Source organism: Mobula birostris, chromosome 4 (assembly GCF_030028105.1).
Source record: "Mobula birostris isolate sMobBir1 chromosome 4, sMobBir1.hap1, whole genome shotgun sequence".
Taxonomy (NCBI): Eukaryota; Metazoa; Chordata; class Chondrichthyes; order Myliobatiformes; family Myliobatidae; genus Mobula; species Mobula birostris.
Window position 1 is genome coordinate 30579806 of NC_092373.1, and position 24048 is coordinate 30603853.

The 24048-nt window shown below is 42.1% G+C and overlaps 1 protein-coding gene across 1 annotated transcript in view; it reads right to left on the reverse strand.

Moving 5' to 3' along the window:
* Window positions 1-7960, reverse strand: part of nyap2a (neuronal tyrosine-phosphorylated phosphoinositide-3-kinase adaptor 2a) — a 221739-nt gene extending 213779 nt beyond the window's left edge. Inside the window, exon 1 of the mRNA XM_072254522.1 lies at window positions 7758-7960. Coding sequence (XP_072110623.1) covers window positions 7758-7960 — 203 coding nt within the window. The remainder of the gene's footprint in view (window positions 1-7757) is intronic.
* Between the last annotated feature and the right edge of the window lie 16088 nt (window positions 7961-24048).

The window sequence follows — 24048 nt, forward strand, 5'->3', positions numbered from 1 at the left end:
TAATTTCTCTTGTCAGCCACGGGTGCACTACCTTCCTTGATTTATTCTTTTGCCAAACTGGGATGAACAATTGTTGTAGTTCATCCATGCGATCTTTAAATGCTTGCCATTGCATATCCACCGTCAATCCTCTAAGTGTCATTTGCCAGTCTATCTTAGCTAATTCACATCTCATACCTTCAAAGTTACCCCTCTTTAAGTTCAGAACCTTTGTTTCTGAATTAACTATGTCAATCTCCATCTTAATGAAGAATTCCACCATATTATGGTCACTCTTACCCAAGGGGCCTCTCACGACAAGATTGCTAATTAACCCTTCCTCATTGCTCAATACCCAGTCCAGAATAGCCTGCTCTCTAGTTGGTTCCTCGACATGTTGGTTCAAAAAACCATCCCGCATACATTCCAAGAAATCCTCTTCCTCAGCACCTTTACCAATTTGGTTCACCCAATCTACATGTAGATTGAAGTCACCCATTATAACTGCTGTTCCTTTATTGCACACATTTCTAATTTCCTGTTTAATACCATCCCCAACCTCACTACTACTATTAGGTGGCCTGTACACAACTCCCACCAGCGTTTTCTGCCCCTTAGTGTTACGCAGCTCTACCCATATTGATTCCACATCTTCCCGGCTTATGTCCTTCCTTTCTATTGCGTTAATCTCTTCTTTAACCAGCAACGCCACCCCACCTCCCCTTCCTTCATGTCTATCCCTCCTGAATATTGAATATCCCTGAATGTTGAGCTCTCATCCCTGGTCACCCTGGAGCCATGTTTCTGTGATCCCAACTATATCATATTCATTAATAACAATCTGCACTTTTAATTCATCCACCTCGTTACGAATGCTCCTTGCATTGACACACAAAGCCTTCAGGCGCTCTTTTACAACTCTCTTAGCCCTTATACAATTATGTTGAAAAGTGGCCCTTTTTGATTTTTGCCCTGGATTTGCCGGCCTGCCACTTTTACTTTTCACCTTACTACTTTTTGCTTCTACCCTCATTTTACACCCCTCTGTCTCTCTGCACTTGTTCCCATCCCCCTGTTGTGAATTAACCTCTTCTCTCCTAGTCTCTTTAAGTTGATTCCCTCCCCCAAACCATTCTAGTTTAAAGTCACCTCAGTAGCCCTCGCAAATCTCCCTGCCAGGATATTGGTCCCCCTAGGATTCGAGTGTAACCCATCCTTTTTGAACAGGTCACGCCTGCGCCAAAAGAGGTCCCAATGATCCAAAAACTTGAATCCCTGCCCCCTGCTCCAATCCCTCAGCCACGCATTTATCCTCCACCTCATTGCATTCCTACTCTCACTGTCGCATGGCACAGGCAGTAATCCTGAGATTACTATCTTTGCGGTCCTTTTTCTCAACTCCCTTCCTAACTCCCTATATTCTCCTTTCAGGACCTCTTCCCCTTTCCTACCTATATCATTGGTACCTATATGTACCACGACCTCTGGCTCCTCACCCTCCCACTTCAGGATATCTTGGACACGATCAGAAGTATCCCGGACCCTGGGACCAGGGAGACAAACTACCATCCGGGTCTCTGGACTGCGTCCACAGAATCGCCTATCTGACCCCCTTACTATCGAGTCCCCTATCACAACTGCCCTCCTCTTCCTTTCCCTACTCTTCTGAGCTACAGGGCCGGACTCTGTGCCAGAGGCACGGTCACTGTCGCTTCCCCCGGGTAAGCTGTCCCCCCCAACAGTACTTAAACAGGAGTACCTATTGTCAAGGGGCACAGCCACTGGGGTACTCTCTATTACCTGACTCTTCCCCTTCCCCCTCCTAACCTTGACCCACTTGTCTGCCTCCCGTGGCCCCGGTGTGTCCACCTGCCTGTAACTCCTCTCTATCAACTCCTCACTTGCCCTGACCAGACAAAGGTCATCGAGCTGCAGCTCCAGTTCCCTAACGCGGTCCCTTAGGAGCTGCTTCTCGGCGCACCTAGCGCAGATGTAGATGTCCGGGAGGCTTGGAGACTCCAGGGCCTCCCACATCTGGCACCGAGCTTACCTGGGGGAAGGAGGGTGTGGCGAAATTTCATTAGCCCCGTTGTAAGCAGGTTGTTCTATTCATAGAAACATACACATTTGGTAAATTGGTAAATTGGTAAATTGGTTTATTATTTTCACATAAGACCATAAGACACGGGAGCAAAATTAAGCCATTCAACTGACTGAATCTGCTTCACCATTTCATCATGGCTGATCCCAGATTCCATTTACCTCATACATCTGCCCTCTCACCATATCCCTTGATGCCCCTGACCAATCAGGAATCTATCAACTTCCATTTTAAATATACCCACAGATTCACCACTCCGGTTTAAAAAAAAAAATCTTCCTTACTTCTGTTCTAAAAGGTCACCCCTCTAGTCCTGGATACCCCCACCAGAGGAAAAATCATCTCCACATCCATCTTATCTATGTAGTCTTTTCAACATTCAGTAGATTTCAGTTAGATCTCCACGCATTCTTCTAAATTCCAGTAAGTACAGGCCCAAAGCTGCCAGACACTCCTCATATGTTAACCCCTTAATTCCCCGAATCATCCTCGTGAACCTTCTCTGGACTCCCGCCAATGACTAGTACACATCCTTTCTGAAATAAGGGGCCCAAAATTATTGACAATACTCCAAGTGTGGTCTGACTAGTGTCTTATAAAGGCTTAGCATTATCTCCTTGTTTTTATATTCTATTCCCCTTGAAATAAATGCCAACATTGCATTTGCCGCCTTTACCACAGACTCAACCTGTGAATGAACATTCTGGGAGTCTTGCACGAGGACTCCTAAGTCCCTCTGTACCTCTGATGTTTGAACCCTCTCCCCATTTAGATAATAGCCCACACTATAGTTCCTTTTACCAAAATGCATTATCATACATTTCCCAACACTATATCCCAACCACCACTTCTTTGCTCATCCTTCCAATTTTCCCAAGTCCTTCAGCAATCATATTGCTTCCTCAGCACTACCTACGCCTCCACCTATCTTTGTGTCATTTGCAAACTTTGCCACAAATCCATTAATTCCACTATCTAAATCATTGACAAACCATGTGAGTAGCGGTCCCAATACTGACTCCTGGAGAACACCAGAAGTCGCCCAGAAAAGGCCCATTGTTTGTTCATTATGTGCCATGTTGTATGACATGGGTGATCATGGTCCTTCCATGACCATGATTGTTCTTGGTAAATTTTACTACAGAAGTGGTTTCCCATTGCCTTCATTTGGGCAGAGTCTTTACAGGACACGTGACCCCACCCATTATCAATACTCTTCACTAACTATCTTCCTGGCATCAGTGGTCCCATAACCCAGACTTGTAACAGGCAGCAGCTGCTAATACAGCCATTCTCCACCTGGTCCCATGGCTTCACGCGATGCTGATCGGGGGAGATAAGCAAGTTCTACACCTGGTCATGGATTACCTGCAGGTTAGTGGAGGGAAGGAGCACCTTACACCTCCTTTGGTTGAGCAGTATCTCCACCCCACCACCCAATCATTTCATCATCTCAGTATATTGAGGTCACACAGGGGAAATCAATATCAGAATGCAGAATAAAGTGCTACAGATACAGAGAAAGTGCCCTGTAGGCAGACGATAGGATGCCAGGCAAGATAAATTGAGGTTGAGTATACTTTCTTGTCCTAAGGAATCATTCAATAGTCTTCTAATCTTTGAAATTGGAAGTACGTGTTGGTTACTGAAGCTTGTGGAAGTGTAAAGACATATGTGGCTTGACCAATTAAACATGGCTCCCTTAAGGAGAGAGTAAACCTCATGTTTTTCCTGTGACGCACTAAAGACCTGAACAGAGGAAGTGGGAAGGAGAAAGGCATCAAGGATAGGGAAGGAATGGGAGGAGAAATCCCAGAATGTGAATCTCAGTGTAAAACCTGCCTGCATTTTCTGCAGAGTCTAATGGCTAAAGTCAGTATTCAGACACATTCAATTACATCTTCAGCTGCAACATACCGGCAATGACACAGCAGTAACCAGATCTGGGGGATACTAGGTATTCCAGTAGCCCTGGAGCAAGCAGCAACTGCTTGCGCTTCAGGCTACACCCCTCAAGTACATTGAGACTTGGTGATCTAGAAGCATCAAACATAGTTTTACTCCAAGCAGCACACTACACTGCAGAATAATTATCCTGGTAACTGATGATCCCGTTGAATACAGATAAAAATAAAGATAAAGGTTAGCTTTATTTGTCACATGAACACTCCAGTACCTAATTAAAGTGGCCACTGAATTTTTATCTCTGGTCTTCTGCTGCTATAGGCCATCCACTTCAGGGATTGAAATGTTGTTTGTTCAGAGATGCTCTTATGCACACCACTGCTGTAGCATGTGCTTTCTTGAGTTACTGTCACCTTTTTGTCAGCTTAAACCAGTCTGGCCATTCTCCTCTGAGCTCTCTCATTAACAAGGCATTTTTGACAACAGTACTGGCACTCTCTGGATGTTTTTTTTTGTTTTTTGCACAAGTCTCTGTAAACTCCAGAGACTGCTGCATGTCAAAATCCCAGGAGGTCAGCAGTTTGTGAGATACTCGGATCACCCCATCTGATGCCAACAATCATTCCACGGTCAGAGTTACTTAGGTCATATGTCTCCTCCAGTATGGAGTTTGCTCTGAAAAATAACTGAATCTCTTGACCATGCCTGCATGCTGTTATGTGTTGTGTTGCTGCCACACGATAGGCTGATTAGATATTTGCATTAGTGAGCAGTTGTACAGGTGTACCTAATAAAGTGGCCACTGAGTGTACATCAAAACTCATCGAAACTTACAGTGAAATGTGTCACTTGTGTTCAATCAAACCAGCATGGATTGTCCTGCGGGCTGCCCGTAAGTGTCACCATGCTTCCTATTGAGGATGCGAGAGTACCCTTCTACTCCTAAGTACTTTATAGATGCGTGTGTGTTGGACACATGAAGTTAACTGTATTATTGAGGTTCAACTTGTTGGTGCAAAGTATTAAATGGGCAGAGTACACTGATTGACATAATGATCTACCTAATCTGGGATCCCTTCCAAATCAGAGATCAAAGAAACTTTTGCAAATAGATCTTAGTTTGCACATCACAGCCACATTGGAGATGGCTAAGCAACTTTGGCAGCAAACAATGAAATACTTCAGGCAATATTTGCAGCCTAAAAGACTGCCTGTAATCCATGTTAGACCAGCCACAGTTACCATCCACATTGTCCAGCACTATTTACAGTTCAGAGGGTATTAATAAAACTGCTCTCAAAATCCCTATTGCCAACACTCTGTCTTTTGAAACAGACCAGGCTGAGTGTCATTAACATTTGACAGTTTAGCTAGTTTTTTTCAAAACCAGTTCTTCTCCATCAGTACTTATAGACAATTCAACACCCACCTCCAAATTGACATTCTCCCATTCTCGATCACAGTGAATCTGCTCACTCTTAAATTGTGAATTGGTCCGTTCGTAATTCATTGACAAGCAGAAAATAGCCCTCTATTCTGACGACAGTGTAACAAATATCAATGTGTCAAAATGCTAGACATGAACAATTCTATTTATATGACTTTGCAGTGCGAATTATCAGCCTTTCATGTCACTTCCCATCAGGTGTCCTATTTATTCAGTAATGTTAACAGTATATCACTTTGGCTTTTATTAGTTATCCTATTTATATGGAAAGAGTGGGAGGAATCGGAACTTATCAAACAGGCACCTGTCAGCTAAATAATTTTAAAAGGTAAAGCGGACTCTGAGTGGGGGCGTGTAGGCATTAAGATTTTGAGCTTCTCTAAGGATCATCACCATGTTGTGATGGGGAGGCCGGTGAGTTGCCGAGATCCCGAGAGTGATGCTGTCTGGAGCTTAGTTCCTTGGGGTCACTCATAGCAAGCTGAAAGTTCCAGACAAAGAGCGATCCAATCAAGACCTCAATGGTGGAGGTGACAGAAGATGATGCCACATCACAATGCCAGTGAAAGATCTCCACTCATCTTGTATTCTGTGCTACAGGACCGTGATCCCGATCTGTCAAGGACCATGTGGTGGCTATCGGTGCACCAGCCTCCCCACATTAAACAATATCATACACAGGTGTTCTTCATTACAGGAATAACCCCTTAGGAGAACATTATACTTGACCTGAGTGATCGCACTACTAATTCTATATTTTGGGCATGTGGAATCTGAAGCCTCGGGCCTCACTAACATGCTGTTATGTCCACATCCCACTTGGAGTTAGAAGCCACAGTACAGGTGAGGAAAATCAGGCTTGCAGGGAAATTGTAGCAAGGAGGTTTCCTCACTTCCCTGGGAAGCAGCAGAAAGTGAAAGATCGTACTGTAGGCCCTAAAGGAGCAGTGGTGGCATCCTCACGGAGTTCCAGTTCAATTGCCTTCAAGACCATTTGGGCATTTGCGGACCACAGCATCTGGCTACCAAAGTCTCTAATATTAAAATGGTCACAATGGAGTATGAAATGGAGCCACTCGATTTTAGCTGCTCAGTAGGGTTCAAATCCCTACCCCCATTCTCCACTCTAATGTGCATTTGACAGTGCTGCCTGATTTTTCTTGCTTTTATTGTCCCCGTCCTTCAGTCTAACATATCATAATGACAGACCGGTGTTCCTTTCACTCGCCAAGGTCCAATCATCAGCCTGTCGCCTGGCACATGAAGGAGCAAAACATCACTGATCTGAAGAATGAAGGAGAAAATCAAGCTAACAGATATCACCAACAGCTGCCACACTCCAGAATGTCTGAACTTATTGTGTATTGATCATTAAGGAACCCATGTCCCTTGGAAACTTCCAAAACCTCTTCATTTGCTGTAAAATACTCTTGAAGTGTAGCTGCAGAGTTTTGAAGGCAAATTTGGCAGTTAGTCAAAGTGCAATATGGTTTGATGTACAGCAGGTGAAATGAATGAGCATTTCATCAGCTTTTGATGGTTTCAATTGCTTGTGCTTTTGCAACAGAGAGAATGTTCTGTTTTGTGTAACACAATGCTGGGGGCTTCTTAAGTGCTTTTCACTGGATGGTGGTATGGGGTCTTTTAAGTTCACCTTGACCATTAGAGCATGTATGTTGGATCACTGTTTATTGCAGCATCAGGATAAGGCTCAGCCATTATTGTGATACAATCAACATGCAGAGACTTCCATTTCAGATGTATTTTTTCCAATAAAGTGCTTCTGTGAAAATGAAATTACCTTCATATTACAAAGAAAACTTTCCTACCCTGATGTATGTTTTGCACCAGTTCCGTGCAGCCACTTTCACGTTATATGTAAATATGAGACATTATAAATAAATCTTGCATCTGGCATACAGCTGTGACTGTCATATTTGGAATGTCACACTTATGGAAAACAATCTTAAAATGAGTTAATTGCTAGTCACTTTCTGTCAGTTTTTCTGACCTTGGAAAGAGCCATTGATTAACGAAAACACTGGCAAATGACAGCCAATTACATGCAAATCAATCAAAGAGAAATCAACCTCCATTTGACCTCATAATATGACTATTTATGACAAATAGGCCTTGTGGCCTCAAAAGGACATTATACAACACTCCTCAGCGTCAGAACATTCTGTTTTGTGTCAAGTGGCATTATGTTCTTGTCCTGATAATGCAACACCCTAAAATGAGCATCAATTACTAGCATTTTATAAATATCATTGGAAATAAATACTATCTTTTTAGACACACATGCAAAATGTATTTAATAATTACCTCTTTATTGCTTCCTCTTGCCTTCTCCTTCTCTCACTTTTTTCCTTGAGGTAAGCCAAATTTGTTTCATTCCGCATGCGATCATTTTCACGAGCAATGTCTGAAGCATTCTGAATCACCAAAGCATCATAAGCTCTCAGTCCCTTATCTTCAATGAACTGAAGAAAATTGGCTAAGGCAGCATCTTCCTGCTTAGAAGTCATCTTCCTTCAGAAAGCAGATGATAAGGGGAGTAGCTCGTCCTGTGATGTAGAAACAGCAAGTGTGTTCAAACAATTCATCAGTGGTATTCTTAGTAGTTCCAAATATTTAGCCATTTGCCTAAAGGGATTACTTTTACTGTCCACTATAAAAGTACAGGCCCACTAAATAGGATTATGCGTAAATGGTCGATTGGCATAAAGAATTTCAATGAATGCATTCCCCAAGAATTGAAACTATTTTGTCACTAGGAAGATCACAGCAAAATATTTGGCTTCTTGTTTGCAACTTCTAAAAACCATTATTGGAATATCAGAATCTTAGTTAAACGGATCCTGGAGTCCACTCAGTTTTTGTTTTAATCCGAAAAACCCATTGAAGATTTGATGGGAGCCAGTCTGATTACTATACACATTGCCTCAGCTGGATGCAACAAATTGATACAGAAACAATTTAGAAGTCATGCAATATTGCTGTGCCTCCTGATGAAGAGTCTCGGCCTAAAACGTCACTGTTTATTCATTTCCATAGATGCTGCCTGACCTGCTGAGTTCGCCTGGTATACTGTGTGGGCTATCTCTATGGATCTGTGTTTCTTGCTCTTGGTGGACAAGAGGGTACAAAGTAATAAAGAAGACATCTGAAAGTGGCAAGAACTCCTGTATGCTTACCATGGGGATTGCAGATATGTGACTATGAAGTTTCTGGAGGGTATTTGAGGGAACTATTGACCCCAATTGCTCTCTTATAGAATTCCAGAGCCGAGCAAGAATACATTAAAAGTAATCTCAAAATCAGTTATGTTTCATGTGACTTACAGTAATGGCTGTGAAATAAACTGAACACTGAAAACAAAATGGATTCTGCAGCATTTAGGATGTACAATACTAGTAATACTGCAATCCCACTTTACTAATGGGCTGAACATTTGGCTGAATGTGTAAGAAATAATTCCAGTGCAAAGTTGTAGTGTCTGGTGAAAATTGGATGACTCAATCATGATCTCAGCATTAATGATTGATAAACTATACAGGAATACATTGTTTTCACTTTGCTGGCCAAAATGAATTATTAATAAAATATTGGCTTATTAGTAAAGAGTGACCTTTGCAGGCAGAATGTAGTGAAATGTTTAATTAAAAAAATACTTTAATTTCTTTTTTTTTTTAAGTTTACGTCATTATGAAGCTTGTCACTAGCTAGCAAGGAGAATTTATACCACTTAACCTTCTGAGCATTGAAGGACCAGTTTTGATTTTATAGCACACGCCCTTCCAGGTGTGGCACTTGAAAAATTACACTTCCAACAATGAAGTAAATCAAATGACACAGTTAAAAGTAAATCTATTGAGACGAAACAATACACATGGAATTCATGAAATCAGCTGAGTATTAATGACCTTGATCTATTTTGCATCAGTACTGAAATGCCTTTACAGCCATGAAACAGTTAATAGAAATCTGATAAACCCACGAGCAGATTACACACACAGTCTCTCTTTTCCCCTCTGCCTCTCCCACTCTGTCTCTCACAGACTCAGACATAGACACGGACACATACACATACACACAATGAAGAGAGAAAAAAAGCAGCAAACGTACCCACATATGCTGAGATAGGAAAACAGCTAAAAGACCTGTATCTGCTACATTTGCAATGACTAATTAACTTTTAGAGAAAGCCTTTCTCCTTTCCTGTCGACTACTGCACAGTTTGAAGGATTCTCTTCCCCAGTATCATAAATGTGGTGACTGCTCAGAAACACTTTTCAAATCAATCTTTCCATGCAACACATTGTATGAAAGCTTTAGGTCTTCCAGACTCCCGTAGTGCACGGAGGAAAGAAAAAAAGAAGGAAATTGTCAAGTGGATTTTTTCCCTTCTAGATTGCTTATCGAGCAAAAATAAATTGTCCTTGGGTTCTTTGTTGCAGGATTTAGCTCAGATTAAGAACAGGTGTTGCCATCCTCTTATCCACATCCATAACAGAAACCAAAGGGGGAGGCTGCCTGTAAATCATACCCTGTTTATCAGTCTAGTGAAGAGACAGCCAGATCTTTTTCACCCACTTTAAAGCATCGAAGGAAGCGACACTGCCCTAATGCAATCACCTCTAGTTCACAAACAAGCCTCATTTGCACACGGTGTTTCAGCCAGGCAAAAAGAGATGAGAATAACAAATACAGGGCAGCATCTTCTAATGGCTTCCCCCTGGAGCAGACAGACGTTTCCTCAATCTCCTCATTCTCCCGTTCAGATCCAGCAGGTTCTGTGCATTCTGTCTTGTGGCATCGTTTCTCCTCCCCCATCCTTACCCACAACCACCAGCCACCACCTCCTTCCTCCCCTCCCCCTCCACCCCCCGCCCACCCCCCCCCGGCCGTAAACACAACTCCTTAATAAGTACTGGCAGGCTTACAATCCTCAGCTGTTTTAGTCCCTGAAACTAAATGCGGATTAATCAAGGATCCTGAATGGTAAATCAACAGTCGCCAACGGAGCCTACCTTCCGGTAAAAATAGCAGCCCTGTTTAGATCTGTGTGCAGTCTGTAGGTATTTACTGACCATGCAGTCAACATGCCAGCACTCTGGACAGTGCTTGGCTAGACCCATCAGTGAGGGGTAGGGAGACAGTGCCTGTGGTGCCGGAGAAGGCAGCAAAACCAGTTTACTTTGCTTTCAATTTCAGCTCCCAGGGGTCTCAAACCTCATTAGAGACTGCTGTCAAGGCAGCATCTTGTGCTCTCTCCTCCCCACAACACTCCTCTTTGATTAGTGCATTCGGTTACACAGAATTAAAACAATTCCACAGTGTAGCACTCCTTGTCTTCTCCTCTACAGCTAGGAAAATAGCCCAAGTGAATCTTTCACTGATTCACATCGTTCTCACGTGACAGCAAAGGTGAATTTTATCACGTGATGTCACTGTGAAAGGAGCAGCCAAAAGGCATTTGATGCTGAATATCTCCCATCAGTTCCCTTTATTTTTCTTTCTGCCACATATGGAGTGACAGGAACTTAAGCGTCATGTAGATTAATAAGTTGTTGAAAAATGGAATAGAATGTGATAGGGGTTGGGGAATATTTTTATTTTATCAAAACAGGCTAGTCTTCTCCTGCTGTCCAGATTGGTTATTGTGAAGAGTTTATTTCCCAGCATCATTTTCTGTAGAAGCTAATTTCCTCCCTAGTTTGTAGCACCATGGACAGCAGCCCTGAGTCAGTGTCATGCTGTAGCTGGTAAACATGATACTTCTTTTACCCTTCAATACTAACAACATTTTATTAGTGAATTTATGAGATATCTTAACAAAGACCACAGTCCACATAATGATTTGTGCAATTCCATTACCTTCCTTTCTTGAGTTAATTACAATTGTAGCTCAATCCACATTATGCTTTCTAAAGACTTTTAAGCTGTGGCTGCAGCTGCTGGTCTGTAATGCAGTGTCAGCTGGAATCCAAACAGGAGAGCCCCAGATTCCTCTGGGAATATATGCCCTTTACCTTAAAAGCCAAAATGTTAACATGTCCTTTATTTGTAATATCTTCTGCTGCTGGATTCCTTGCCTTTGCAAAAACGCCTCTTGCAAATGACTGCTCAGATCAGTGAACTTGAAGGCAATCAGCCAATCAGAACAAAAAGCCTTGAGCTGTGAATTATTCCAAATTCACACTCCAATAAAGAACAAAACAAAACATTTATCTTGGTCTTTTTCTTTTTGATACTTCTACTTCTCTCTTTGATCTCTTTTCTCCTCTTGCGCCTTGGACTGCACACTTCATGCACAATAGTGGGAGATCGGGCAGCCTGATGCCAAAGTCATTGTAACAGCAACCTAAGAAGCCGATGAAAACAGCTGAGGCTTGAGTCATTTTTGATCTTTGTTCCTTACACATCTGGTGCAGCCTCACCCTCAACATCACACTCTCACTCCCTGCATTATAGAATGAACTTCTGGGTATACATTCTGTACCTGAGAAAGGACAGATTTTTCCATTGTTGTAGCTAAGTGCAAAGCACCATCCAAGTGCTTTAAATCAAAAAATATTGAACAAGGATGCTTGGATATCCTAGACAGACACTTTTCCAAAACAATACTCTGTAGCCATTTTATTAAGTTCTCCTGTAGACCTCATTAATGCAAATATCTAATCAGCCAGTTATGACTCATTGAATAAAAGCATGCAGACATGGCTCAGAGGGTCCATTGTTGTTCAGACCAAATGTGATCTCAGCGACTTTGACTGTGGAAAGATTATTGGTGCCAGACGGGGTGGTCTGTGTATATCAGAAATTGCTGATCTCTTAAGATTTTCAGCCACAACAGTCTCTAGAGTGAGTGGCAATTCTATGGTCAAAAATGTCCTGTTAATGAGAGAGGTGAGAGGAGAATGGTCAGACTGGTTCAAACTGACAGGAAGGCAACAATAACTCAACTAACCATGTTTTACAACAGTGGTGTGCAGAAGAGCATCTCTGAATTCACAACGTGGTGAACATTGAAGTGGATGGGCTACAGCAGCAGAAGACTATGAACATATAATTAGTGGTCACTTTATTAGGTACAGGAGGTACCTAAGAAAAGTGGCCACTGTGTGTCAATATGCTCTATTACCCTGTGCAATTATACTTAACAGTTTTTCCTTTATGTGTAAGGTGTAAGCTTGCTTTTTTACCACTAAATTGAAAAAAATTGTATCATTTGAAAATTTTGGATTTGAACATTGCTTCTTACTGCAATGTCCTGAGTTTGAACCTAATAGTTGGAAAGTATCAGTTTCGGAACAAGGAGTTGAAACTAAACTACAATATCTTCCTTCCATCAAAACATAAATACAGGTTGGCCATCCTCATCCCTGCATTCAGTGAGACTTGCTCCAATTCAGAAGACACAACAGACTTAATAGCTTCCACACAGCTGCCAAAGTCAATGCATTCAACTTAGTCTGTACTGTTAAATAAAGCATCATTTAATTGAGAGTTTCCACTCACTACAATAAAAAAGCCATTGATGTTATCTATCATCAGTGCACTGCATACTAATACTATATGGGTACTCAGCCAACTCAGTACTAACTGGACACATAATTGACTGAGTGGAAGACATGTTGAATGCTAGCTATGGGTGTATCCTTTGCTCCTTTGAATGCTACATATAAGCATACTTTGGGGAAATTTTCAAATAAATTCTTTGGTAGAAGTTCTGTGTAAGAAACTGCTAAATTTGTGTGCCCATTTTTAGGCATTCAAGATGGAGCTGAGTACAGGCATCTCTTCAAATGCTGAGTGTGCTTGGACCACCTGTTTGAACTTAGTGGACTCCATATTAATAAATGTGTTGTTATTTTCACTAAAACCCTTCCAGTGGACCTTGGTGCAGCAGTGATACTCAACTCCACTAAGCTCATAGTCACTTCCATCTCTTGTAGCCCACATTAATTCCACCCTAACCAATCAATCCCCATGCTCACCAGTCCTCTTGTCACTTCACGATTTACCTGAGCGATAGTATCAGTAAGACACATAATCTTCTTCTTCCTTTGGGCAAATTGTGTGTGAGATATGAACCCCAGATCCTCTTGATAATAGACTTGAACACTGAGGAAATATTCCTAACCAACCTCAAGTCTGTTCAGGTATATAGTACTGAAGAGTCCCTGTACCAAAATCCTTTAAAAAATGGAATGTGGAATCAACATATGAAAAGTTCAATGATCTCATATTTGAGCTTAACAGCAGAATGAATGCACTGGAAATCTACAGCCTTATCTAAATCCACTTAAAGGTCCTATATTCCACCCTCATAAGGAAATTGCATCTACTAACTTTTAGACATATTTCCACTCACTCTTTTTAATGATCATTTTTCACATAATTCTTACTAAATTCTGGTTCACAGGGATGCTTGTATTTAATCCCTTCTCTTTCTGCAAAGACAAGTTCCTGGAAGTTATGAACAACTTCTCAATTTATAATACATTTGTTAATGAAGTTGGTAATTTGGTAAATATTAACCTGCATTAAAATACCTCTCACAAAACCATGAATCCTTTTCTCTTGCTTTGAGGGAAATTTGATCCTTCTTGCAGAACCTCTACATGCCCTCTATGTGATTACATCAATATGTTGGGCCCAGGAGAGATCCTCGAAAATGTCAACACCAAGAACATGAAACTGCCCACCCTTTCCACCACTGGCCATGCAGTCAGGGCTAGTGCAGGTTCTCCCAACATCCCTTCCTGAAGCCCACAGTCAACTCCTTGGTCTTGATGATGTTGAGTGCAAAATTGTTTTGACAACACTCAACCAGCCGATCTATGTCTCGTTTGTATGCCTCTTCATCGAGATCATCCACAAATTGATAAAAGGTGTTTGAGAAGTTGATCATATTCAGTAAAAGGTGGAATGTGAGTGTTGGGTCCCCCGATGCAGCTATTACTCAATACATTATTTGCTTCTTCTTTCACATGTAGCTTGATGTACTCATATGAGTCTTTCCATTGAAAGGAATTTCTACTCTGCTTCACATTTGCTGCCCAGTTTTGTCACACTATTACTGCAATTGATAATGCTCACTTTAATTGTAAAAAGAATTCAGTCTTTGTGGGCAATCTTTCCTTTGTTGCTTTTGCAGTGTTTTTCATGCTTTACTGTGTTACTGACTTAGGTATTGGTAAGTGTTTCGGGTGAAAAAAACATTCCGGGGCAGGAACAGACAGGCCCTAATAGAAGCTCAGTGCTTTGTTTAATACTCTGCCCTTTTTTTCAGGGACCTGATGATCTGTCAATCCTTTCCTGCAGTTTCCATTATCTGTCTAGACTTATTGCCTCCCTTTTCTACAAAGAGGACACAACATCACATGGTTTGTCTAGCTTCTTTCATTTTGACTGGTGCACTGGCCGTAATATCGTCTGCCTTTCTTATAGCTTCTTTACTACAGAAAATTTCCAATGTTTACCAGCTGCCCCACTTTTCTGTACCCTACCGCAGGGATTTAAATGAACATTTAAAATTGCTAACAGATGTTAGCATTCATTATTGATCTTCTCACTCCATTGAACAGCCCACTGTATGGGCATTATTGTGAATTAAATGCAGATCCAAAACGAAAAGACTGAAATCCTTGACAATCAACAGGAATAGAGAAACAGGCAAACAATTACATCAGTGTCTTTTACAACCTCAGGACAGACCAAAAGATTTTATGGTTGATTAAATGCATTTGAAATGTACTCATTGCTATCATGTAGGAAACTCTACTTGAAGAGAGAATTTAGGGAGTTAGGTAGAAAGCTGGAAAGCATGACCTCCAGGGTAGTAATCTATGGATTGCTGCCTGTGCTACACGCCAGTGAGGGTAAAAATGGGAAGATTATATTAGATTATGAGGACACTCAGTCCTCGTATATTGTCGTTTAGAAATGCATGCATTAAGAAATGATACAATGTTCCTCCAGTACGATATCACAGAAACACAGGACAGACCGAGACTAAAACTGACAAAAACCACATAATTATAACATATAGTTACAACAGTACAAAGCAATACTGTAATTTGATAAAGAGCAGACCATGGGCACGGTAAAAAAAAGACTCAAAGTCCCGATAGCCCATCATCTCACGCAGACGATAGAAGGGAGAAACTCTCCCTGCCATGAACCTCCAGCGCCGCAAACTTGCCGATGCAGCACCCTGGAAGCACCCGACCACAGCCAACTCTGAGTCCGTCCGAAAACATCGAGCCTCTGACCAGCCCTCCAGCACCGAGCACCATCTCTGCCGAGCACTTCGACCCCACCCTGGCCGCCAAGCAACAAGCAAAGCTGAGGACTTGGGGGCTTCAGAAGCAGTGGCAGTGAAGCAGGCATTTCAGAAGTTTCACCACATGTCCCTCCGTGCTCTCACGTCTGTCTCCATCAAATCAGGATTGTGCACGGCACCCTACTTGACAGATAACAGATATTCATCACCGGAGTGGCCGCAGAGCTCTGCGTCACGCTGCTATCTTCTCCTCTCCTGATTTGGTAGATGAATGCATAGCTGAGGAGCTGGTGCAGGAGGCAGGGCTATAAAGTTCTGGATCATTGGGATCTCTTCTAAGAAAGGTATGTTCTGCACAATATGGATTGGTTAAACCTGAAGTCGAGGGGGATCAATACGCTTATGGGCAAGTTTGCTAGAGCTGTTGGGGAGGGTCTAAACTACTTTTGCCGGGAGATGGGAATCAGAGTGATAGGGCTGAAGATGGGGCGGTTGGTATACAACTAGCAGCAGTGCGTAGTGAGACTGTCAAGAAGGACAGGAAGATGATAAGGCAAAATCGAAGTTAATAAGATGAGTTGCAGTGTAACAAGGTTAAAGTAAAATTTATTATCAGAGTACACACGTCACCATATACAACCCTGAGATTCTTTTTCTGCTGGCATACTTAGCAAATCTATAGAACAGTAACTGTAAGCAGGATCAATGGAAAACAAACTGTGCTCATCTAGATATAAATTAAGAGCAATCAATATTGAGCATGAAATAACAGGATAAAGTGAAAGCATTGGTTCTGGGAACATCAGAAGTAGAAAGAGTGTAGTTATCCTCTTTTGTTCAAAAGCATAATGGTCGAGGGGTAGTAACTGCTCTTGAACGTGGTAGTGCAAGAAGTGTGTATGACTGTAGACTGCTTGAAGCAGGTGGATACCACACGCACATGGGGACAAAATTGAAAAGAGTCATGAATACAGGACTGAAGAATTCACACAGTATATGGAATAAGGTAAATGTTCTTGTAGTGTATTTAGTGATTGGTAGGTATGACGTGGGCATCATTGAGTCGTGGCTGAAAGATCATTGTTGGGAATTTAACATCCAAGGATACACGTTGTATTGAAAGGACAGGCAGGTAGGAAGAGGAGGTGGTGCGGGTCTGTTGGTAAAAAAAAATCAAATCCTTAAAAATAGGATCAGAAGATGTAGAATTCTTGCGGATAAAGTTAAGAAACTGCAAGGGTAAAAAGATTCTGATGGGAATTATCTATAGGTCTCCAAACAGTAGCTAGGGTTTGGGCTACAAATTAAAATGGGAGATAGAATGCATGTAAAAAGAGCATCATTGTGGTAGTTATGGGGATTTAAATATGCAGGCAGATTGGAAAAATCTGGTTGGTGCTGGATCCCAAGAGAGAGAATTTGTAGAATGCCCACAAGGTGGCTTTGTAGAGAAGCTTGTGGTTGAGCCCACTAGGGGAATGGTTATTCTGGACTGGGTGTTGTGCAATGTATGAGATTTGATTTGTTGTTGATTGTTAAGGATGAGGTCTCAGGATACTTGGAGACACACAATAGAAGTTCAAAGTCCAATGTTTAAAGTAAATTTATTATCTAAGCACATATCTGTCACCACATACAACTGTGAGATTCATTTTCTTGTGGGCATGCTTAATAAATGCATAGACTAATAACCATAACAGAATCAATCAAAGAATGCACCAACTTGGGCATTCAATCAGTGTACAAAAGACAACAACAGTGTAAATACAAAAAGAAAGAAATAATAATAATAAATAATCAATACATATCCAGAAAATAAGATGAAGAGCCTATAGGTTGAGGAATGTGAGTCCATAGGTTGAGGGAACATGTGAACATGGGGCAAGTGAAGTTTTCCCCTTTGGTTCAAGAGCTAGATGGTTGAGGGGGGAATAATGGTTCCTGAACCTGTTAAGGTGCTTCTTGAAGCTTCTGTTTCTGCTTTCTGATGGCAACAGCAAGATGAGAACATGTCCCAGGTTGTGACGACTCTGATGATGAATGCTAGTCAGTATACTCTGATGGTGGATGCCAGACAATATACTCTCCACCACACATCTATAGAAGTTTGTCAAAGTTTTAGATGTCATGCTGAATCTTTGCAAATGCCTAAGTAGAGGCACTGCATTGCTTTCTTCGTAATTACACTTATGTACAAAGCTCAAGAAAGGTCCTCCAAAATAACAACACCAAGGAATTTAAAGTTGTTGACCTTCTCTGCCTCTGATCTTCTGATGAGCACTGGCTCATGGACATCTGGTTTCCTCTTCTAGAAGTCAATAAACTGCCTGGTCTTGCTGACATTGAGTAAGAGGCTGTTATTATGGCATCACTCAGCCAGATTTTCAGTCTTCCTCCTCTATGCTGATTCCTTTGATTTAGCCTACATCAGTGGTGTCATTGGCAAATTGAAAATGACATTGGAGCTGAGATTAGCCACACAGTCAAAAGTGTAAAGTGAATAAAGCAGGAGCACTAAACCTTCTGGTGTACCTGTGCTATTGGAAATTGTGAAGCAGATGTTGTTGCCAATCTAAAATGACTGAGGTCTGCAGGTGAGGAAATCAAAGATCCAATTGCACAGTAAAGTACTGAGGCCAAGGTCTTAGAGATTCTTGATAAGTTTTGAGGAGTTGATAGTTTTCAAAGCTGAACTGTAGTCAATAAAGGGCATCCTGATGTATGCATCATGGCTATCCCAATGTTCTATGGTTGAGCGAAGAGCCAATGAGATGGCATCTGGTGTGGACCTATTGCTCCAGTAGGCAAATTAGAGTAGATTTAAGTCACTCCTCATGCAGAGGTTGATATGTTTCATCATCAACTTCTCAAAACATTTCATCACTGTTGATGTCAGTGCATGTACAGTACTTGGCCAATGCCCCATCTGGGCAGGATGCTTTTCATGGGTTAACCCTCCTGAAGGTGGCCTGCACGTCAGCTGCAGAGACTGAAATCATAGGATTATTGGAGGATGTGGGAGTTGGTGATGCTTCCTCTGTGCTTTGACAGTCAAAGCAAGCATAGAAGACATTGAGCTTATCTACAATCGAAACCCTTCTGTTGCCTATGTTGCTTGACTTAACTTCATAAGAGGTGATAGCATTCAAGCCCTGCCACAACTGTCGAGCATCTTTTGTTTATTCAAGTTTTACCACTTTGCCCGTGAGATGGCTTTGAGGAGATCATACTTGGACTCCTGTAAATTCGTTGACCTCTTGTAACCTGAATGCATCTTACCTGGCCTTCAGCAGATTGCAGGTCTTGTAGTACATTTAGCACTTCTGGTTGGAGACGACTCTGAATATGAATACTTTTACGGGAACACAAAACTGTTTCAATAAAGTCCTTGACAACCTTGGGAGTATTCTCTTGGATCCATAGATGAATCCTTGAGCACGGGCCAGTCCGCTAACTCAGAACAATCCCATAGCCACTCCTCTGCTTCCTCAGCCACCTCTTTGTTGTCCTGATCTCTGGAACTTCGCTCCTTAGCCACTGCCTGTATACAGCTAAGAGAAGGACAGCCAAATGACCAGATTTACCAAAATGTGGTCTGGGCAAGGAACAATAGGCATTCCTTACTTAGTATAACAGTGGTCTTGGGTTTTGGGACCTCCAGTGCTACAAGTTATATGCTGATCGTAATTGGGTAAGCCTTTTTTCAAACAAGCCTAGATGAAGGCCCCAGCTGTGATTTGAAATGCACTGGGATGGACTGTTGTTTGTTTGGAAACAACATCATGCAGTATCTCAAATACTTGATTATAGTTGGCCGCTGGTGGCATGTAAACTGCAGTCAAGATTATGGAGGAGAGTCTGAGTCAGAGTCATCTGTTGGTCAGAGCTGGCCATGGATCTTGAGTCCTAGCTGTCTAGATATGCAAGTCTGGGCAGTATGATATGGAAAGCAAGCTGTTGCCCATTTTGCAAGCCTCCCCTCTCCCTGCATCTAATGAAGCCAAAGGAACAGCAGAGACTGATTCAGTTTGGTGCATGAAGAATCTCAGGGGTTGCCAGTCAGCATTGAACTCAATGTAGGACTGCCTTAGAAACTCCAGCTCTGGATTTTTCCCTTGGGGTTTACTCCCGAAGCCTTCCCCATGAGTAGATACAGCTGCAAGGCAACGGAGGTTTGAGATCAGAGATTTCCTTCTCCTAGATGAGCTACCAATCACAGCTGATGACTGACGGGTCTTAAGGCACCAGTAACCCACCTCTTCCCCTTGTTCTCTCAGTAGAAACGGTTCCACTGGGCTTAGTAGCTAAGCCACACGTGAAGGCCAGGAGCTGGACTTGGTTGTCAGAGGTTATTAGAGGCACACACACCATTAGGAGCATTTAATAGGTAGTGGGAGCTCATCCCCATTACCAAACCCAGCTCTAACAACCTCAAGGAACCTGGAGGAGAACTGCCTAGGTAAGTAGCTCTGGGCAAGATGGCGTCAGTGACCAACACAACTATCAGCAACGTCCTGCCGGCAATTCACAAAACTACTTATTCTCTTCTCCTTCTTTTAAATATACTTCTACAAACCAGTATGTGATTGGAACCTGTAGTTTATACTTTGACGATGTGCTTTTTGGCTGACTGAGAAACCCGAAGCTTTTGGGTCAGAATGTAGGCAGAGACAAATTCGTGATGGCACTAAATTGCGACTCCTTCACGTTCATCCCTGAAAACAGCTTAGTTTCAATTTTTGATGTTTCTCCTTTTTCCCTTCAGGGTGCATAGGGTTCTGTTGAAGACCCTGACCAAGAGTTACGCCCAAACTTCGGTTCTTTGCAGTGGTGGAACCTGCTCCTGGGGATGACAATCGGCCACTTTTCAATATCCCAAGGACGCGGCCTAGAAGATGAGCACACCATCGGGGTTCTGAGGTTTTGCCGCACTGTGGACAGGCTGATTCTAAGCCGATGGCCACTGACTGAAACATCAGGGGAGAGAACAGAACATCAGATTAGATGTCAGCGGCTATGTACTGGACAAGGTGTGTTCGTTCTCTCTCTCTCTCTCTCTCTCTCTCTCACACTCACTCATGAGTGAGGGATTGTTACGAATTCTCGGATCACAGGACTCAGTAAAAAAAAATGATGCAACAGACTTCTAACATGGTAAGTTAACAAGACTTTTATTTTATTATGTCTCTCCTCTCAATGTTAAAGAGGACACCTCTTTTTTCCTTTATTAGAGAGAGGGAGCCTGTGGCATGTCAAATTGTCAGGCGATCGATTAACTTATGTTGTACTGCAGATCATGGTCTTATTGGGGGCTTTGCTACTGTATGCTTGGTGGGTGAAGGGTGCTGATGCTTTTATACAGAAGCAGGTTGGGGTGGGGGAGAGCCATTGCTTTGCTGTTGTTTGTGCGTGGGAGGGGGAGGAGGGGGCTTTGGGGTTCTAACATTTTAACTGTCACTCATCCTTTGGGGCACTCTTCTATTCTCATGGATGTCTGCAAAGAAAAGGAAGTCAGGATGTGTATTGTATACATTCTTCTGATATTAAATGGAACTATTGATCTATTGAAGTATTTTGCTGTCTCCAAGGGAATTCATTGTGATTTAGTGCGAGGTTGGGAATGGAGTGTGTGGCCTAACAGCAGAGCAGAACCTATTGGCTCCAATTCTTGACCAATTCAACGTTAAAGCATGGAGCAAAACTGAAATCAGTGAGGACGAGATCAGAAGGCGAAAGTGTGTTCAGCGCCCTCACCTGTGTTTGACCGGTCTCCCTCAGCCTCTTGTTCACAACTGCTGGAGGAAGGTGCAGGAGTCTCGGGTCTTGGGCAAGATTTGAATGGCACAGCTTGTGGATTGGACTCATCTTTAGTTCATGTTATATGTGTTATATATCTGGTTTCTGGTTACTTTTTTTATTGCTATGGTGTATGATTTTGATTATGGCAGACTGGTTCTGCTGCCTGCAGTCAATGAATGACACAGCTTTAAATGGAACTGAGCTAGACTAAAATGAACATAAATAGACTGTTTCAAGGACTCTATGGTTTGATGTTTAATATTCTGTGTGTTTTATGCTTGTTTTGTTTTTGCTATTTGCATGGCTTGTTTTTTTTTTGCACAATCTGTGTTTGATGTTTTTATTCAACTGGTTCCATGGCTGTCTGCAGGAAGATAAATCTCAGGGTTGTGCACTATATGCATACTTTGGTAATAGATGTACTTTGGATTTTTGAATCTTTGAATCTCTGAACAGACAGCATTTGACCATTAGGTGCACAAGGTCGGGGGAACACGACATCAACAAAACAGTCACATTGGCGCACCACCAAAGGTTTATCATGAAACGCACCCCCCCACCTTTTGCCTTTTCCGAATCAGCAGTTGATCCAAATGGAAAATTGAGAAGCCTTCTGGTTTGATCACTGTATCTGGCACACTAGGAGAAAGCCAAGTCTTACTCAGACATAGAACACATCAGTCTCTCATTTCCGTCTGAAATAGGCTAAAGTCAGAATGATTTACTTAAGGACAAATCTTGACTGACTACTCTGTTGGAATTCTTTAAGGAAATAAGCTGGATTGACAAAGGAGAATCAATGGATGTTGTGCAAAACTTGGGTTTTCAGATGGCCTTCGACAAGGTGCTGCATATGAGGCTACCTAACAAGATAAGAACATATGGTATTATAGGAAAGATGCCAGCATAGCTAGAGGTTTGACTGATTGCAGAAGCAAAGAATGGGAAGAAAGGGAGCCTTTTCTGGTTGGTTGCCAGTGACTAGTAGACCGGGGTCTGTGTTAGGCCTGATTCTTTTTCTGTTTTATGTCAATAATTTGGATAATGAAATTGATGGTCTTGTGGCCATGTCTGTGGGTGACATGATGATAGGTAGAAGGGCAGGTAGTATTCAGCAGAAGGATTTAGACAGATTAAGAGGATGGACAAAGAAGTGGCAGATGGAATGCAGTGTTGGGAAGTGTATTGTCATGCACTTTGGTGGAAGGAATAAAAGTGTAACCTATTTTCTAAATGGGTAGGAAATTCAAAAATCTGAGGTGCAAAGGGAATTGGGAATCCTCATGCAGGATTTCCTAAAGGTTAACTTGCAAGTTGAGATGGAGGTGAGGAAGACAATGTTAACATTCATTTCATGAGGACTACAATATAAAAGCAAGGACGTAACGCTGATGCTTTATTAGGCACTGGTGAGGCCTCACTTGGAGTATCATGAGCAGTTTTGTGATCCTTAAAGTATGTGCTGATATCAGAGAGGGTTCAGAGGAGATTCACAGGAATGATTCCAGGAACAAAAGGGTTAACATATGAGGAGCATTTGATGGCTTCATGCCTGTACTGACTGGAATTTAGAAGAATGAGGGGTAGGTCATACCTCACGAGCCCGATTGAGTAAGTGGCAAAACGAATTGATGAAGGTAAATCAGTGGGTGCGGTGGACATGGGTTTTAGAAAGACATTTGATAAGTTTCCCATGGTAGGCCCATAGAGAAAATCAGGAGGCATGGGAACCAGCTGCATGGATTCAGAATTGGCTTCCTCACAGAAGGCAGAGCAAACTACTACTTGGGGTGTATTCTGTTTGGAGATCAGTGACCAATGGTGATCCACTGGAATCTGCTCTGAGACCCCTGCTTTTTGTGATTTTTATAAATTATTCAGATGAGGAAGTGAGTTTGTGAGCTTGCAGATGACATGAATGTTGGTTGTGCTGTGAAAAGTATAGAAGGCTGTCATAAGTTACAATAGGACATTGATAGGATGCAGAGCTGGGCTGAGAAATGACATATGGAGCTCAACCCAGAAAAGTGCAAAGTGATACATTTTGGAAGGTTGAATTCGAAGGCAGAGTACAGGGTTAATGGCAGGAATCTTAGAAGTGTGAAAGAACAGAGTAATCTTGGGATTCACATCCATAGATCCCTGAAAATTACTGTGCAAGTTGATAGAATAGTTAAGAAGGCATATGATATGTTGGGCTTCATTAGTCAGAGGATTGAGTTCAAGAAACGTAGGTAATCTTGCAGCTCTTTAAAACTTTGGTTAGAACAAACTTGAAATGTTATGTTCAGTCTGATTACCTCATAATAGGAAAGATATCGAAGCTTTAGAGAGAGTGCAGAAGAGGTTTACCAGGATGCTGCCTAGATTCAACTACTGCACAGAGTCCTGTCATCTTCAAAAGTTTTTGGATGACTCTGCTATAGTTGGATGCATCAGCAAGGGAGATGAGGTTGAGTACAGGGCTACGGTAGGAAACTTTGTCACATGGTGTGAGCAGAATTATCTGCAGCTTAATGTGAA